The sequence below is a fragment of the Ambystoma mexicanum genome, chromosome 12 (genome assembly GCF_040938575.1).
Source record: "Ambystoma mexicanum isolate Mex_15411 chromosome 12, UKY_AmexF1_1, whole genome shotgun sequence".
Taxonomy (NCBI): domain Eukaryota; kingdom Metazoa; phylum Chordata; class Amphibia; order Caudata; family Ambystomatidae; genus Ambystoma; species Ambystoma mexicanum.
The window spans coordinates 582373600-582391955 of record NC_090936.1 but is presented as its reverse complement, the minus strand read 5'-3'; the positions used below and the strand labels follow the sequence as shown (position 1 = coordinate 582391955).

Below are 18356 nucleotides of genomic sequence, written 5' to 3'. Positions count from 1 at the left end.
CCAGGTCAGGTGCCACAAAGGGCTGGTCCAACAAGGGCTGAGCTGGGATGCTGTCAGCCACATTTCCCTCAACCATGGGGGGGGGGGCATGGGTGTCCCTGATAGGTCCTCCATACATGGGGGTCTAGGGGCACCCTGCAAATCCCGTCCACGTCCCCTACCGCGCCCACCACGCCCACCTTTTGAAGGTCGTCCACCTTTGCCTCCCTTACCGCTTGGTCGCCACCCAACCATGGCACTGATGTTGTTGTGCATATGGGAGTAGCAGTAAACTATTATCCTGGGCAATTGGGGGTGAAAGGGGTAGGGTACTAGATGGAATTCGTACCCTAGTGCTGTAACAAGGCTGTCTGTGACCCCTGGGGGAAGGTGACGGGTCACGCAACGCACAGGCAGCCCAAATTCAAAAAATAACGTGCACGCAACCCCTCGTAGACCACGTGCGTGAAAAAATGAACCCGCACTATGCTGTGGCACCCAGAAACACATAAATAAGCGTACGCGTAATACACACAGCCTACAATGACCTCTGAAGGGGTACGCGACACACGGGGCAAGCACAGTTGGTAAATACGTGCATGACTCACCGTCTGCCTGGAAAAAGAACGTGAAAAAGACGTGCGTGTGCGCGTTGGCAACACCCCCGCCAAAAGAAGAATTGTACGCTGTCTGAGGAGACAGGACAAAAGAAGAAGTGAACGCTGTTTGAGGAAACAGGCCCAAAAAGAATAAAGAACGCTGTCAGAGGTAACAGGGAGTACGAACTTGAAACGCTGTGAAGTAATTGCATGTGAACCGACAAGAAGTACAGAATTCACCCACTCGCTCGCCACGAAAAGCACGTACAAGGGTCTGGGGTCCTACACGTACCTTTTAAAGCGGCCCACATGTACAGCGTCACTTACGCGTGTACGTGCTAAGGCCCTTTCCTCCAATTACATGAGCTGAAACTCGGACATGCAGTTTTTGGACGTGTACAATGAACATGCACCCGTGTTGATGGAAACGCCCACGTGCGTCGCGTCACTTACGCGTGTAGGCCCTTTCCTCGGATTACACGCATCCACACACAGACGTGCAGTTATTCCACGTGCGCTGCCACGTCACGAGGGAAACGCCAGCGCGAGTCACGTCACAGAAGCGCTTATGCGCTAAGGGCCTTTGGTCCAATGAAACCGCGTACGTGTGCTGATGCACTTACGCGTGAAGGGCCTTTCCTTGAATTACACGCTGACATGCAAGATTTTCACGTGCCAAATCACTCTGTATGAAGCTGGCCACGCAACAACACACGGAAGACCACGCTCCTGCCCAGAAGGCCAAATTACTGCCCCCCAGAGCCCCGAGCACGCTCCCACCTGCCCTCTGCTGCTAATTGACTGCCTGCTGCACACGTGCCCTGCTATTTGCTGCCTGCACATCAGCCAGGGGTGCAGTTGCTGTGACCACCCCTGCTGGAACCGAAGACTCCCGACTGGGATACCATCGCTCCACAGCCCAGCCCCAGGATCCAGTTGCCCACCCACTCCTGCCTCTGGGGTTGCCATGTCGGGCACAACACCATCTGGCACCACTGGCAACTCCCAGCCAGAGAGGCAGAGGGCCACCAGCTTCAGTGCCAGGGAAGTTGGTGTCCTGGTGGAGCAATTCCTGGGGCAGTATGATGCCCTCTTTGGAAGTTTGCGCGCCGACAATGAAGGACGGACCAGGATCTGGATGGACATTGTGACTGCCATCAACGCGGAGGGGGTGGCAGTCTGTGACTTACACCATGTCAAGAAGTGCTGGGAGGACTTCAGGTCCAGTACCCTCAACAAGGCCCGGCGCCTCTTGAAGGCAGCGGATGCCAAGGGGCGCCGGGGCCACCTGTCCGACCACCAGATGAGGGTCCTGGAACACATATGCCCAGCGCTCCACGTCCAGGTCCTTGAGTGGCAGACCCGTCTGGAGTCGAGCGGTAAGTGTACATGCATACTGATTGGATGCTGTGCATGTGGTGGTGTGCCAGTAGTGTGCAGGTTGCACATGTGTTTTAGTAGGGCCATGTAGGGATGTGTATGAACAGGGGTGTGAGGCTGCCACATGTGAGTCCTCTTAGGTGTGAGACACATCAATGGTGTATGTGTTGGTAAGCATGCTGTGCAAATGCAGGTGTGGTAGCACACATGTTTGAATTTCTGTGTATGTACGTTGGCATGGTTGTGGTGTCACACATGGATGGTGGTTCCTGCTGCATGTATCAGCACTGTGTACATGTGCATTCGTGTGTATATGACAAGTGTGCAACTGTGATGCAACATGGATGCACGTGACACTGATATGTAGAAGGCTGAATGCCAGATGTGACATGTATGGCGATCACATCACTGCGACAGCTGGAGGAGATGTAGACATGCATGTAAGTGTGGTGGCGTGTGTGCATGTCTAGTGCACTCCCTGTGTTTCATGTGTATGGATGTTGCTGCCTGGTGCAATATTGCTGTGGAAATGCTCATGTGTGTGAGTTGAAATGACATGTGTGTCGTGGAGTGTGATGCCATGTCTGAAGTTTGACACTGCCACTCATGTGCAACTGTCATGTGTGTATCAGTCCATTGTACAGTGCCCTGATGTCTGTGTTTTATCCCTCCCTGTCTGCAGCGTCAACTGATGAAGAGGGCGGAGAGGTTGCTGTGGAGCACAGCGGCAGGGATCGCACCACCAGCCGGAGACGCAAGGCCCGGCTCCCCTCCCAGATTGTCATCTCGTCGGGGAGTGAGGAGTCTGGTGCCGCGTCCCAGGCCGCAGCTGCCGAGGGTAGGTCCAAGAGGCAGAGGTCGGAGGTGGACTCCTCGGCAGCAGAAGGGGCAGCTGAGACCCCACAGGGTCCAACGGAGGAAGATGGCACAGAGTCATCCAGGTTGGTGGGGGGTTTGGTGGAGGAGGAGGCCGCGGAAGGGACACACACAGGGTCTGGAGGTGGGGATTCCACTGGTGCTAGTGATGCAGTGCAGGGCAGGAACAGGAGGCAGCACAGGCCGCCGCGGAGGTGCCTGTGTGTAATCCTGTCCCTGATCCTGTCACTGCATCATCTGGCACCAGCAGGGATGCCTACGTCAAGACCCGTTTTCAGGGAGGGGATGAGCGCACGACAACTGGCCTTCCTCTCCCTGCAGACGTGGCTATCCGGGACCTTGTTGAGCCTGTCCTGAGTGGGATAGCGTTGCGTCAACGGGCCATGCGCGGTGACCTGCAGTCTTTTCGTGGAGAGACTGCACGTCGTCTCGCATGCCTCTTTGACCACGTTGACCTACTGGGACGGGTCACCGGTGCTGGATTCCTTCGTGTGCTGGACCTTCTTGCGACCCCCTCCTCACCTGAACCCCCTAGGCACCAGTCATCCTCCATGCCATCTTCCTACCTATGTGTCACCTGGGTACCCTGTGGAGCTGCCCCTGACCCAGCAGCCAGGCTGGTGGAGGACACATCCCTGCCACAGTCGGGAGTCGGACGTCCAGCAGGGGTGACCACCACGACAACTGCACCCCAGCCGGAGGAGGATGTGCAGGCAGCAAGAGCCAGGGCGCAGGTACAGGCACAGCAGCAGCAGCAACATGGTGGGGGCAATGATGGCTCGGGGCCTTCAACATCGGAGGGGCAGGCATCGGCCATAGGGCAGGAGGACCCCGGATTTCAAGTGTCTTCCATGTGGCAGCGGTTGGGCCACGCCATAGATGTGGAGTGGCAGCGGGTGGAAGAGGCACGGCTCACAAAGGTCAGGGCGGAGAACTCCATGCGGAGGACCCTGAGGCGAGCCGACTGCCTCGAGGGAATTCGCAGGGAGTTGGAGGTGAACATGTCGTCGTCCCTGCGAACCCTCGGCGCCATGGAAGAGGACCACCTCCAGGACATTGAGCGGGAGTTCGATGATGCCCTGGCCTGGGACATCAATTAGTGAGCCGTCGGACTAGCCCGCTGCCATTGTAAATAGTTAGATAGTGTTAGGTTTCCTTTCTGTATTTGTTTATTTTGGGGCGATTGGACAATGCACCACGTTTTTGTATATCGTTCTTTATTAGGTAGTCTTTTTTGGAGGCTTAATTTCATTTGTTGGGCTCATGGACACTGGATTGGTGATTTGTATATAGTTGAACAGTGGATTTATTTTTATTTTTCTCATTTCACCATGGAGCAATGGATTTCACTTATTTTTTTCCCTTGGATTTGCTTTGTTGGACTGAGACTTTTGACACATTTTCATTTGGATTTCTTTGGATTCTGATTTCATATTTTTGATTATTTTCTGGACATGCTGCGTTTTATTTCTTCTTCACATTATTGTGTGTTTTCTTTTCATTACATTCATTTTGGATTCAATACATTTTTGTTTCATACTTCGGTGTGTGGTATTCTCTCATTGATTTCATGCATGTCATGATGTGGGTTTTCACATTCACTTGCACCCATTGTGTGTGTGTGACGGACATGTGTTCATTTACATACTTGCCATTCGGGTTGTATCATGTAATGGGCATTTCTATGTGGGTGGATGCAATACTTGGTTGGGTCTTTGGGCTGGGGTGGCATGGGGTGTGATGTGGCTGGCCATTAGGCCCATGATTGAGGATCGTCATGATGTGGGGGCAGGGGGACATGAGTGGGGGCCTGCTGGCAGGTGCCCCTGACTGCTGGGGGGTGGGAGTGCAGTGGGACATGAGTGGGACATGATTGGGGGCCTGCTGGCAGATGACCCTGACTGCTGGGGGGTGGGAGTGCAGTGGGACGTGAGTGGGACATGATTGGGGGCCTGCTGGCAGGTGACCCTGACTGCTGGGGGGTGAGGGTGCAGGGGGACATGAGTGTGGGCCTGCTGGCAGGTGCCCCTGACTGCTGGGGGGTGGGGGTGCTGAGGGACATGTATGGGACATGAGTGGGGGCCTGCTGGCAGGTGCCCCTGACTGCTGGGGGGTGTGGGTGCTGGGGAACATGTGTGGGACATGAGTGGTGGCCTGCTGGCAGGTGCCCCTGACTGCTGGGGGTGGGGGTGCTAGGGGACATGTGTGGGACATGAGTGGGGGCCTGCTGGCAGGTGCCCCTGACTGCTGGGGGGTGGGGGTGCTGGGGGACATGAGTCGGGGCCTGCTGGCAGGAGACCCTGACTGCTGGGGGGTGGGGGTGCAGGGGGACATGAGTGGGGGCCTGCTGGCAGGTGCCCCTGACTGCTGGGGGGTGGGGGTGCAGTGGGACATGAGTGGGGGCCTGCTGGCAGGTGACCCTCACTGCTGGGGGGTGGGAGTGCAGTGGGACATGAGTGGGACATGATTGGGGGCCTGCTGGCAGATGACCCTGACTGCTGGGGGGTGGGAGTGCAGTGGGACGTGAGTGGGACATGATTGGGGGCCTGCTGGCAGGTGACCCTGACTGCTGGGGGGTGAGGGTGCAGGGGGACATGAGTGTGGGCCTGCTGGCAGGTGCCCCTGACTGCTGGGGGGTGGGGGTGCTGAGGGACATGTGTGGGACATGAGTGGGGGCCTGCTGGCAGGTGCCCCTGACTGCTGGGGGGTGTGGGTGCTGGGGAACATGTGTGGGACATGAGTGGTGGCCTGCTGGCAGGTGCCCCTGACTGCTGGGGGTGGGGGTGCTAGGGGACATGTGTGGGACATGAGTGGGGGCCTGCTGGCAGGTGCCCCTGACTGCTGGGGGGTGGGGGTGCTGGGGGACATGAGTCGGGGCCTGCTGGCAGGAGACCCTGACTGCTGGGGGGTGGGGGTGCAGGGGGACATGAGTGGGGGCCTGCTGGCAGGTGCCCCTGACTGCTGGGGGGTGGGGGTGCAGTGGGACATGAGTGGGGGCCTGCTGGCAGGTGACCCTCACTGCTGGGGGGTGGCAGTTCACGGGTAGAACTCCCTGCGCACCCCCGAATTACATGTACCCCACTCGAAAAAGGCCAATCGCGTGTGAAACTTCCCGCGCACCCCCGATTTACACGTACCCTGCTCCGATCGCGTGTGAAACCTCCCGCGAACCCCAGGAATACACGCACCCCACTCGCACAGGGCCTATCGCGTGTGAAACTTCCCGCAAACCCCAGTAATACACGTACCCCACTCGCACAGGGCCAATCGCGTGTGTAACTTCCCGCGCAGCCCAGTTATACACGTACCCCACTCGCACAGGGCCAATCGCGTGTGTAACTTCCCGCGCACCCTAGTTATACACGTACCCCACTCGCACAGGGCCAATCGTGTGTGAAACTTCCCGCGCAGCCCCGATTTACACATACCACACTCCGATCACGTGTGAAACTTCCCGCGAACCCCAGTAATACACGTTCCCCGCTTGCCGTGTGCTGTGTGGCGGCCCTGTATACTGGTACAGGGTTAGCCCAGCCCTTTGCACTGGATTGGGGATTTTGATGGCTTTTCCTTGCACGAGGGGCGTTCTTGGGGGCGTAACTGGCGCTGCTGCAGGGTCGCTGCGCCACTGTGCGCCACGGCTGGTATTGGTAGCTAAAATCCATGAATACACTGTGCGCGGAAATGGATTTTAGCGCACGCGGCTGGCGCAGAGATTCGCACGCACACACTGTGCGCCAGCTGTGTGCGCCACTTGTGCGCTGAATTCTATGAATTACCCCTTTAGCCTCACCCACACGACTCTGAAAGTGTCCATTGCCCTTAAATTAAGCTCCCATTAGTTTGCATGCTACCACACGCAGTCTCACACTTGCAGACAACAACAGCACTAGGGCACCAACAGGTTTACCGGCTTGTGCCAGCCCAAAGCCAGTTCTGCACCGGTGATTATTGCTGCTGTGTTGCTTTTTAGCCTATTTGCATTTGTATTTTTATCTTGCGATTTTATTGTATTGTATCTGACTATCTGATTTGACATATTTGCACTCACCACTTACTTTCCCAACCTGCATTTTAGTTTGAGCATCCTCCACGCCATATTGCTCTGACTGTGCTTCCACGCCACATTTAATCGCTGTACTGTATGTTATAATAGGGAAAACGACCTTATGGATCATGATCCAATATTCAAGGGCAGAATTAGTAGTCCTCCATTCCCTTTCGGTTTCCCCTCCTCGGAGAACCATTCATAAAATACAAATAAAGAATGCAAAAAACACGGAAGATGTTTTTTTCCAGAACAAAACCCTAGATATTTAATCCAAGATTGTTGCGAGGCTTCCGTGTATCAGTTAATCTAATTCCACTTTCTGACCCTTGTTTCCTGAGATCCCACCTGGTCCCTCAGTCTGTTTTAATTTTACTTAGGTTTTTCTCCTCAGATGAATGCCCGTTTTTAAAGAATCTTTGCCCAGCAAACCAGATCAAGGCTATATTGGCAGCCTTTGCACCTACTATTGTTAAATATATCAGAGCTTTTATTAATAAATATATATCTGAAGAGGTGGTTCCGGACTCAATGAAGGTGTCATGTGTTTCTTCATTTTTAAGAAAACATCATTGGATCTTCCCAGCTTGATCAATTATTGCCCAATGGTGACTCTTCCATGGCTGTCCAAAGCTCTTGACCAAGTGGTGACTGCACATATTCAACAGTTTGTAGAAGCAAGTTGTATGATGTGCATTTTTCACAGCTTGGCTCATGGCCTGGGATGACACTGCGATGCTGGGCATTTCGGCATTATTGATTACGTTAAATCCCTCTGCAGCCTTTCACACAGTGGATCATCATGGTTACATGTGATTATAACGAATTCACAAATAACTAATGCAATTTTACCGGGAACCCCCCCCCCCATTTCTTTTTCTGTTTACCCGTGCTTCTAATTCCACCCAGATTAACAGAACGGTGAAGGTAGCATCTCGGGAGGATAGCTCACGGCCAACGTGCTCGCCTTGGAAGCAAGACGACATGGTTCAACACAGGTTCGATCCCCGGGTCTGTGCTTAGAAACCCCTGGGTATTAAGTGCGTTATAAATATCATATCATAAACCCCCCCACACCTTTTAACCCCTTACCCCCTACCCCTATATATTTAGCATTCAGTATTTCTTTTGGTAAAATTGCATTCGTTATTTCCTATTCGATATAATCGCTGCATATCGATTATGATATCTTACTGTTGAGACTTGTTTTCATGTCAGAGCATGCTTTTAGATGGTTCAGCTTGTTCTTAAACTTTAGGCCCACATTAGTGAAGATAGGGCCATTTTGCTCAAGTGTGAAAATGAATTATGGGGTCCTGCAGGGGTCCCTGCTTTCCCTATTATTTACATTTATATGAACCCACTATTTCCTATTTTCACCAAATTCTGTTTGTTGTTCCATTTCTATGCTGATGACTCACAAGTGTATATCAGTAGATATGGCCCCAGATATGATTTCAGCATCCTACCAACTTACTTGGCTGAAGTAGAACTCTGTATACTAAAGAATCGTCTCCCTTTGAACCCGCAAAACCCTGTCTATTCTTGATCGTTCTAAAAAGAAACTGACTAGGCCTTGACTACACTTTTCCACCTTCTGCACTTCTTACCTTTGATCTCCCCTCATGTTTTGGGTCAAAAGTAAAACATCTAGGTTTCTACTGCCACGTAGACCTTGATTCGAGCCTCCAGATTAACAGAACGTTAAAAGTAGCATTTCTCAAACTTGGTACTCACAAGAAAATAGACCCTTATGCTACTCTTCGCTAGTGGGTCCCGTTGTCAATTCTAAATGAGACTATTGCAGTTCTTTATATGTGGGCATAACTGAAGCCCTCCGGATATGCCTTCAACAGTTCCAAAATGCTGCAATTCGTTTGGTCCTTAACAAGATTAGATTCAGTCACCTCTTTTCATTGATCGTTTCATTGGCTTCCTGTTCCATGTAGAATCCATTTCAAGGTGTTGTGTCTGGTTTTCAAATCTCTTGACGACTCAGCAACAGGTTCCTTTTCTCAAAAGATCCATCTGTATTGTACCTCTTGCAGCCTATGTTCCGCTAACAAGGATTTACTCTTTCAGCCTTCAGCCAATCTGACATCCAGTGGGGATCGCAGATTTGCCGTAGCAGGTCCTCTTCCATCATCCTTGCGATAATGATTTTGCCACATTTTATAAATCCTTGAAAATCCAAATTTTGTTGCTATTTTTTTTTGTAATTATTTACTTGTGTACACCACTTAATGAAGTTTGGTCTGCCTGTGGCGTGGTATACATCTTTTTAGAAATTACAAATTACTTTTAGGTCTACATGTATAAATGGCAAAGAAACAATACAAGGACATTGAAGGGACTGTAAATGACCAAGGGGTGATGTTAGATTAAAAAAGTGGGGCGTAATGTGTGAACATTGCAAGGTTTTCTTTTTTCAGAATTCACCAGTTACTTTGCAAGAAGTTTACTATTTTTTTTTTTAGAATACAAAACAGTGAATGCTGTCATGTCAATCAAGTAAATTTATCACAAAGGGCAAGGGCTATCTCCCATTTACTCAAAGGCTCTGGCAAAGGCTCAGGCAACACAATCACTGTGAGTAAATCAGTTAAAACATTAGGAGTTATTTTAGATGCCAACCTCTCAATAAAGAAACGGGTATATCAGATTTTCTCGTCGTGTGGACATGTCATTAAACTGCTCCACCAGATCAGGCCATATCTCTCTATAACAAATAGGTCTCTCATGGCATCATCACTCATGAATTCACGGTTAGACTATTGCAATAGTCTATTGATTGGTACATCACAAGGTAACCTGCATCGTCTTCAAACTACCCAGAATGGGGCCGTTAGGTCTGTGTTTGGTTTATCCAGACATGACCATGTCACCGCTTTCAGGAGGGAATTGCACTGGCGTCTAGTGAAACAGAGAATTAGACATAAAATCCTCTATCTTATGAATGCCAGAATCTGAGTGCTCCTCAGTATCGCACAAAGAGGCTATCACGGAAACAATCTGGCAGAGTGTTGCGCTCCTCTGACAATCTTCAACTTAACCAGCCGTGTTCCCTTTTAAAAAAAAAATGGTGATTCCAGTTTTGAAGTCAATGCTCCACGTGAATGGAATGCCCTGTCTCTTGCTATCAAAACAGCTCAATCATTGACAATGTGTAAGAGACGTGTAAAAGCCTCACTGTCTAACGTGGCTGACTAATCGCCTGTCCTCATTTCTCTCTTTCCTAGAACTTCTTCTTTTCCCCATTTCTTATCCCGCTTCTCTTGGTGCGCTCTGAGGCCCATGGGCATGGAGCGCTTTCTACGAATTAAAATAAATAAATAAATAAATTGCCTTGCATTGAGTTGGGTCCTCTGATATCACTTGCAGCTCTCTTAGGTTTGCTCTAAGCCCACATCCAGACCTGAACCAATCAAGGGGGCTCTGGGTCCTAGGTACATGGCTGGGAGTGTTGAGGTGCCAACCCCATTATGAGGATCACAGTTCTCTGCAAGCTCGCTTATAGTTCAGCGGGTGCCCTCTGTAATTGATATATTATTCTGTGTGCGAAAGGCAATATGAAAGTTGTGTGAATGTTCAGTAACAAAGGTAAAGCTTTGGCATTTAATTACTTCGCAAATTGGATCAGCCATGCGCTCATTCAAGCAATGTGTGTGCCTGCAATTCTAGTATGGCTAACTGACATTCAAACTGTGGACGTCATTATGAGTAAGGTGGTGACATGAAAAAGTGGCAGCAATTATTTTCCCGTCAATTTTTTATGGTAACCGAATTACTGCCACTTTTGCCACACCACCAAATTCTGGGTTCCATGTGATATTTTTCGACGCAAAAATATCGCGATGCAAAAATATCGCCATATTTTTGCGGCGAAAATAACACATGGACCCTGCGGGGGACACCCCCGCAACCCCCGCATCATTTTTTTATGTGCGGGGGACATGCCAGCAACCCCCGCACCTAATATTTTCACCACCAAAAATATCGCCTATGGCCGTTCCCGACGACCATATGTACGCCGATATTTTTGCTGACGAAAATATTAGCTGATACCGAATTCTGAGCTTGAGTTGAAGTGGAGAAATGACATCCAGCCAGTTGCTGGAGATAGATCCTCCACTTTAAGGCCAAAACTCAGTGGTTTTACTTCACGGAATTACCGCTCACAGTAAATCTGACAAAAATCCCCATGGAGTCCTATGGACTCATAAATAGGGATTTACGACCCTATACCAGGACTCGTAATCCTGTGGTAATACCACAAGACCAAGTGGCAGTAACAGTAAATGAGTTTGATGGTAAGTCGGCAGATTTACTGCTGATGGGCGCCCAAACTGGTAACTAGGGTTTGGGTGTTTGTGATGCAAAGTTAATTCACTCCCAAAATCTGGCACAACACACAGTGTACAGGGAATGGGCACAAACAGCAATACAAAGTAAGAACCTAGCACAGCAGTGAGGAAAGACTGAAAGCGAAGGAGATACGCGTTCTGGCCCCTCCATTGTATTATTTGTGCTTGTATGCCTTTAACATAAAATGGTGTGGAGCCGGGAGAACGCTGCAGTGTGAAAAGGTGGTGTGGTAAAGTGGGGGCAAGGATGTATGCACTTGTTTACGGCTAAGATGGCGGAACGCTTAAATATGTCACGTATTAGAGTACTTTGCATTGGATGCCATATTGAAAGTGAGAGCAGTGGCTCTGTTAGCTCATTAGAGGGTTTTTTTCTCAGACGCCTGGTGATTACTGAGAGACCCTTCTCTTTTAGCTCTGTACAGTTCTTTTCTTTGGAGCATCGCTGTTACATAGATTTTAGTGATCTGAAGGATTAGTGGGTGTGGCCGCTCTTTTAGCTCATTACAGTTATTTTCTTGGACACTTCGTGGTTGGTGGGTGCAACTGCTCTTTTAGCTCATTAGAGTTATGTTTTTGGACACCTTGTGTTTAGTGGGTGCAGCTGCTCTTTTATCTCATTTGAGTTCGTTTTTCAGAACATCTGGCCGTTAGCTCCTTGGAATTCTTTTCTTGGGATCATGGTGGTTAATCAGAGCAGTTATTCTTTTACCTCTACAGGGTTCTTTTCTTGGGACCCTGGTGGTCAGTGAGTGCAGCTGCTCGTTTAGCTCAATGGAGTTTTTCTAAGGTGGTAATTCAGAGCAGCTGGTCGTTTAGCTCCTTTGAATTGTTTTCTTGGGATCATGGTGGTTATTGGGAGCAGCTGCTCTTTTAGATGAATAGAGTTTTTTTCTTGGAAGCCTGCTGGTTAGTCAGTGCAGCTGCTCTTTTAGCTCATGGAGTTCTTTTCTGTCGGAGCACTTTGTAACTAAGAGCAGTTTCTCTTTTAGCTCATTACTGTTCATATCTTGTTTAGGTTGGTTAGTCAGTGCAGCTGCTCTTTTAGCTCATGGAGTTCTTTTCCTTGGGAGCGTTTTGTAACTGAGAGCAGTTTCTCTTTTAGCTCATTACAGTTGATATATTGGGAGCCTGGTGGTTAGTGGGTGCAGCTGCTCTTTTAGCTCATTCAAGTTATTTTCTTGGAAGCGTGGTGGTTCCTGAGAGCAGCTACTCGTTGAGCACGTTGGAGTTATTTTCTTGGAAGCCTGATTGATGGTTAGTGGGCGCAGGTGCTCTTTTTATTTTTGTTCTTTTTCTGGTTGGTTATTCAAAGTTGCAGGTCTTTTAGCTCTTTTTAGTTCTTTTCTGGGGAGCAAGGTAGTTACTGAGAGCAACCACTCCTTTAGCTCATTACAGTTTGTATCTTGGGAGCCTGGTGGTTAGTGGGTGCAGCTGCTCTTTTAGCACATTCAGGTTCTTGTCTTGGAAGCTTGGTTGTTCCTGAGGGCAGCTTCTCTTTTAGCCAATTGGAGTTATTTTTGGGGAGTCTGGTGGTTAGTGGGTGCTTTTCTTGGTTGGTTATTCAGAGTAGCTGGTCTTTTAGCTCGTGGGATTTCATTTCCTGGGAGCCTAATTGTCTGTGGTACAGCTGTTCCTTCCGATTCTTTTATTCAGAGCCTGGTGCTTAGTGGTGCAGCTGCTCCTTATTGTCAGTGATGTAGTTATTTCATCAAATGTCTGTATGTTAGTGAGAGGTTCTTCTATTTTGACCTTGGGCAAGTTCTTTGCTTTGGAGCCTAAGGGCAGGTGAGTAGGGCTGCTATGCAGTAGCATATATTGCCTGGAAACCGAGTGGGGATTGTCTTTTCTGTTATGGACACATTTTCTTTTGCCTGGAAGCCTGAGTTCTAGTAAGAAGAACAGACCCTTCATTTTAGGCAGAACACAGAAATAACATTGGTATCAGTTTGCAAAATTGTAATTTCCCTTAATTCTGTAAAAATACCTTTAGAATTTAAACTGGAAAACATATTAGCACAGCCTTTGAATAAGGTGAAAGAGCAGCTGTAATTTGTGAACAGAGAGCTGCAAATGGGGAGATATGAGCGACAGTCTGAAAGGAGCTCTGCATGGTAAATACAAGGCCATGTCTTAATCTATCTTCTATCTTAACACTGGCTTTGAGACTTTATTCCTACAGGAAATCTCCAAGGCTGACCAAATATGTCCTTTTACATGGCACCATTTAGTGCAGCAGATTAGAGCTCATAGTGATTGCAAACTACTCACCAATATAGTTTGTTGTTTTTGCATATTAAGTAACTTTGGGTCTCACCCTAAGTTACCAGGCGAATCCAGACGTGGACCCCTTGCTCACTGTTCTAAGAGAGGCACAGCTCCACCTCACTGATGATGCCCAACAAGGCTGAAACACGTGTATGGGATTGCTGTTGGTACTCTTGTTCAGAGGAGAATTGCCTAGCATTTCGGGCTTGGGCTGCCCCTGGGCAGGACAAAGACTGATATGCAGGGAAATTTCTCCTCTGTGAAAGGGACAGTGAGCTAAAGACTTGGTAGAGTCTCTCCCAGGGGCCATCCACCCAAGAACAGGTCAATGGGATGTGTTCGAGCTGGTAGAGGGATTCCCAGAACCCCCCTTGTTTTACTCACCAATATATTTATCACTTTTATCCGACTGTCCGCCGATGGCAACACTGCCGCTCTGCAGCAGCGCTTTCACCCTCTGGAAGTGGCGGTCATTGATGATGCGCCCAAAGTCCGAAGACTGCTGCGGTTCCTTCCCATAAAACGTCTCCAGCGTCTCTTTAAGAGCTGACAGCAGCTGCTCCCGCATCTGCCATGTGCAGAGCACATAGTCCGGGGCCACACAGGTCTGGCCGGCATTGAAAAAGCGCACCCACGCCAAGCGGTTGGCGATATTCTTTGGGTTGCAACCGTTGTCAACAAAGCAGGGGTTCTTCCCACCTAATTCCAGAGTGACTGGTGTCAGATGCTTCGATGCAGCAGCCATTATGATTTTCCCAACACTGGCGCTCCCTAAGGTGACAAATGTAGAGTTAATCATCCGTATGAGGAGGCTCTCAAAAGTATAACATAACAGCACAGAAACAAAAGCAGTGCCTTGTCCCCCCTGCCTGGCTTCTCTCATGCCCCGCCACTCTCCTCCATGCACCCTCCATTCCAGCACCTTGCTCAGTTTCTCAGTCGCTCACTCCATTTCCTTCTTTGCCCCACACCACTAAAACCCCTTTACCCTCTGACTTCAAAACCCTGACTGGCACTCACGTGTTCAGACCGCCCTTAAAGCTCTATCTCCACACTGCGAAGGGGCAGCCATCTTAATCCCAGCACATTCCCTTGTACCTCTGGAATTCTAACTCTTTCTTACTTGCACTGCATATACCTTTCCAACTCGCTGTAATTGTGCCTCTCTTTTTCCTTGCATGTCTGTTTTCATCCCTGTTATGTTACTCTGTTCCCCAATCAACATTGTCCTTAATGTCCATTATGTAAAGCACCTGTCTGCTGGCTTTCCCTGGTTGCAATATGCATATCTCTAAGTGTCCTCATATGTACAAATACAAACAGTCACTTTTAGTGATCTCACTGATGGTGTGAGAGATGTCCCTCATACTGGTTAGCCTATAATAGTTGCTGTATGCGATGTTTAGGTTGCCAGGGGATGTGAGTGAATTCTCTGGCTATCTCACCCGGGTCATTAGATAGTAAATGCGATCAATGGTGTGCTGTATGGTGTAAGAGATGTAAATGTACATTGTTTATAAGTAAATCATCTCACGTTGATCCTTAGTTAATGTCTGATTTCATAAAATGTCACCTCACACTGGTTATAAATTAGTAACCTATGTTAGTAATACTTGATCCATTAGGATTAAGAAGCACTTTTGCACTGTTGATTATGTCCCTGATGTTGTAGCAGATGTTATTACAGCCTTATAGAGGGGGAAAGGTGTCCTTATCGTGTATAATAACCCACCACCAATGGCACACAGAGCGTTAATTCAGGGAATGGTCATTATCTCAAGCGATAATGACCCCTCCCGAGGTTTATAAGGCTATTAGCACATAGTGGTAATTGCCACAAATGTGTTGGAGTTTTAGGGGTGAAGTCAAATCATTTCTTCAATAGGGAGTAATGTAAACAGACGAGATGAGATAGTAAATGCAATGTTTTTTTATTTTTTAGTATTTAAATAGAACAGCTGTCTCCATAAGGTAGACATTTTGATTGCAAAGTTGGTTAAACTGGAGCGGGTCTAACATGAGCATGCAACAGGTGCCATCTAAAAGGAAACAGTTGCACAAACTAAAGAACTATTGGGAACTCTCACAGTCAAGGGTGGCAGATACACTAAGTCCCGCAACAGGACTAAGTGGTCCCAGGGAGAGGGTGTGTGGGGGGTAGGGAATAAAGCGAAAGTGTTTGAAAAATGCCAATAAAGTGATGTTTAAAAGTAAACAATTTCTCTATAAGAAAGTGTTTTTCTGTTGTTTTTTTAGGACATAATGTTCAGAATGCAGTCAATACCAGTAGAAATAAATTGCAATCTAAGAATTTTAATGGGCTGAGATGAGATAACAGACCCTTTGCTGTCTTGTGTTTTACAATGGGTGACATACCTGACTAACCATGTAATCAGGCACTGGAAGTGATAGTGTAATAGCCGACCTTCCATGGGGGTCATTATGAACGTGATACCTTCAACAGAGCACGGCGGTGAGGTTATGAGAGAGTCCCGAACTTACCTGTGAAGAAAATGTAATCAAACTTATTCTCCAGCAGCTGAGATATTTCCTGGGGTCCCCCACACACCACGGCAAAGCATTCCTGCAGAGGAGGGAGAGGCGAGAGTCATGATGTACCCACTTGCTTTTGCACCTACTTCAAGACGGCTCAGACCTTTGCTATTCCTGATATGAAACCTTTCAGCTATCTATGCTAAATGCCATCTGCCATCTTCTCCATTTTCCTGTCAGGCTGCCATCCAGAACTACACAGTGGAAATGAAAAAAAGACGACAGAAAGGCAGGTTTAACTAAAAAAAGAATAAATGGTCCAGGATCCTAAAATACTTTTTTAAACTGAAACTAAGTAAACAAATGTGAAACTGATATAATTGGTTATTTATAACGCGCTTAATACCCAGGGGTTTCTAAGCGCCGACCCAGGGATTGAACCTGTGTTGGTCTGTGTCGTCTTGCTTCCAAGGTGAGCATGTTGCCCCTGAGCTATCTTCCCAAGACCTGATTGACTCAGAAAGCTGTATCAAACAAAAGAGGCATTAGTGCACCCCTGGGGCTGATCAACCGATCTGCACATACGGAAATACTCCTGCCAAAGCAAGGAAGTGCATAATTAATCTCATAAATAGTACCATTCCAACAGCTACATGCAGAAGCCAGTGGATGGGTGAATTTATGCAGGATTACATGAAGCATAGAAAGACACTGTATAGTTAGTAGGTAATAGACCTAACACTTCCTCTGCTCTGATAGACCTAACCTATAAATTGATCAAGAATTACAAGGAACATGTGCAGAAAAAATATGGATAGGAAAAAGGTAAACCTTTGTACCCGGGTTATTGACATAACTACTGCTGGTACAGAAGCTGAATCAGAGCCTATGCAAGTGAGTAGTATTTAATGTACATTAATAAGGACGGGTAAAGGAGACAATGTGAACATGGGTCTTGAAAAGAACGACTTGATAGAATTTAGTAAACAGATTAAAACGATTCTATTCCAGCCTGGCCACCTCCTACAAGTCCCTTGTGATACTGGTTGGTCATATTGGTGTTGTCATGTTTCCCTGGGTATGATTATGAGGATAATCCAATAACAATGTGTGTCTATATTGTGAACAATCAAGGCATTACATACAGAATTGTCAACAACTGGGGGAAATGCCAAAGCCCGACCATGAAGAACAGGAACTGGCAGAGGCAGGTGAAAGTACCTAATATTATATTGTTTCCAATCAAAGCACATTTTTAAGCCCATTTGTCTTCCTTTATCCGAGGTCCACTGATGGTAGTAAGATTATTGGACTCGGGGTCCTCAGTAGAATGTGTGGCTCAATCCTTTGTCGGACATTATGGGATTGAACTAGACCAGAAAGGTCTGCACAAAGCTATATGTGGAGTTGACAGTACACTGTTAAACTCTGATCATGTACAATTTGAAACCAAAGCTTTAGTGATGTTGAACCAGATTGGACATATCAAAACCATCCGGTTTAATATTATTAACGCCATAGACTTTCCGGTTCATTTTGGAACATCTTGGCTTAAACATAAGCCAGACATTGGGCCTCATTACGAGTCTGTCGGTAAGTATGGCAGCAATTCGGCTGGGTGGAATTACCGTATCCACTGTGGTGTCTGGTGGAATTATGCCACATTACAAGCAGACGGGAGCACGCACAAATGTTCAGTGGTAACGGTAATTCCGTCTGGCGGAATCAACACCGAAAAGCAACGCTGGACAGTAATTCTGCCAAATGTCAGTGGAATGACTGTTACTGCTGTGAAAACAGCAGACATTCTAGCAGCAGAATTACTGAACACTAATTGGCTGAGTGCAGAAATATTTGTCATGTTGCATATGGGAAGTCCAGTGGCGGACACCTTTAAAAAATACAACACATCCAGAATAACCCATTGCCTGTAGCCAATCGAAGCAAGAACCTCTGCCAAATATGTCTCAGGAGAAAGGCAAGACTAAAGTCCCCGAAATGCGGCAGCTAAAGCTGGAATTCAGTGAGGCTGAGCTGCAGGTCCTCACTGATGAGGTAGTCAGCCATGCATAGGAGCTGTTCGGGGAAGCTAAAGAAAAACCTCAGGACAGAGGAAGAATGCCATTTGGGGTGCAATAAGTGATGGTGGTGGCAGTGGGCACCATACCACTTGACAGCAAGGACTGCCAGCGGAAGTGGAGTGACCTCAAGGCCAGGGTCTGCAGCCTCTTGTCCAACACCAGTGGGAGCCATCTGCCACAGGAGGCGGCACTGTTGAGCCACTTACCCTCACGCCATGGAAGGAAAAGGCAAGCAGCATCCCCCGCATGGAAGGCATAGAGGGTGCCG

At 48.2% G+C, this 18356-nt stretch overlaps 1 protein-coding gene across 1 annotated transcript in view; it reads right to left on the bottom strand.

Moving 5' to 3' along the window:
• The window catches only part of LOC138513823 (aldehyde dehydrogenase family 3 member B1-like), a 219190-nt gene that overhangs the window by 77993 nt on the left and 122841 nt on the right, over positions 1–18356 (bottom strand). The window contains exons 5-6 of the mRNA XM_069628932.1: positions 16013–16098; positions 13899–14281 (exon numbers count right to left, since the gene is read on the bottom strand). Of these exons, the coding sequence (XP_069485033.1) occupies positions 13899–14281; positions 16013–16098 (469 nt within the window). The remainder of the gene's footprint in view (positions 1–13898; positions 14282–16012; positions 16099–18356) is intronic.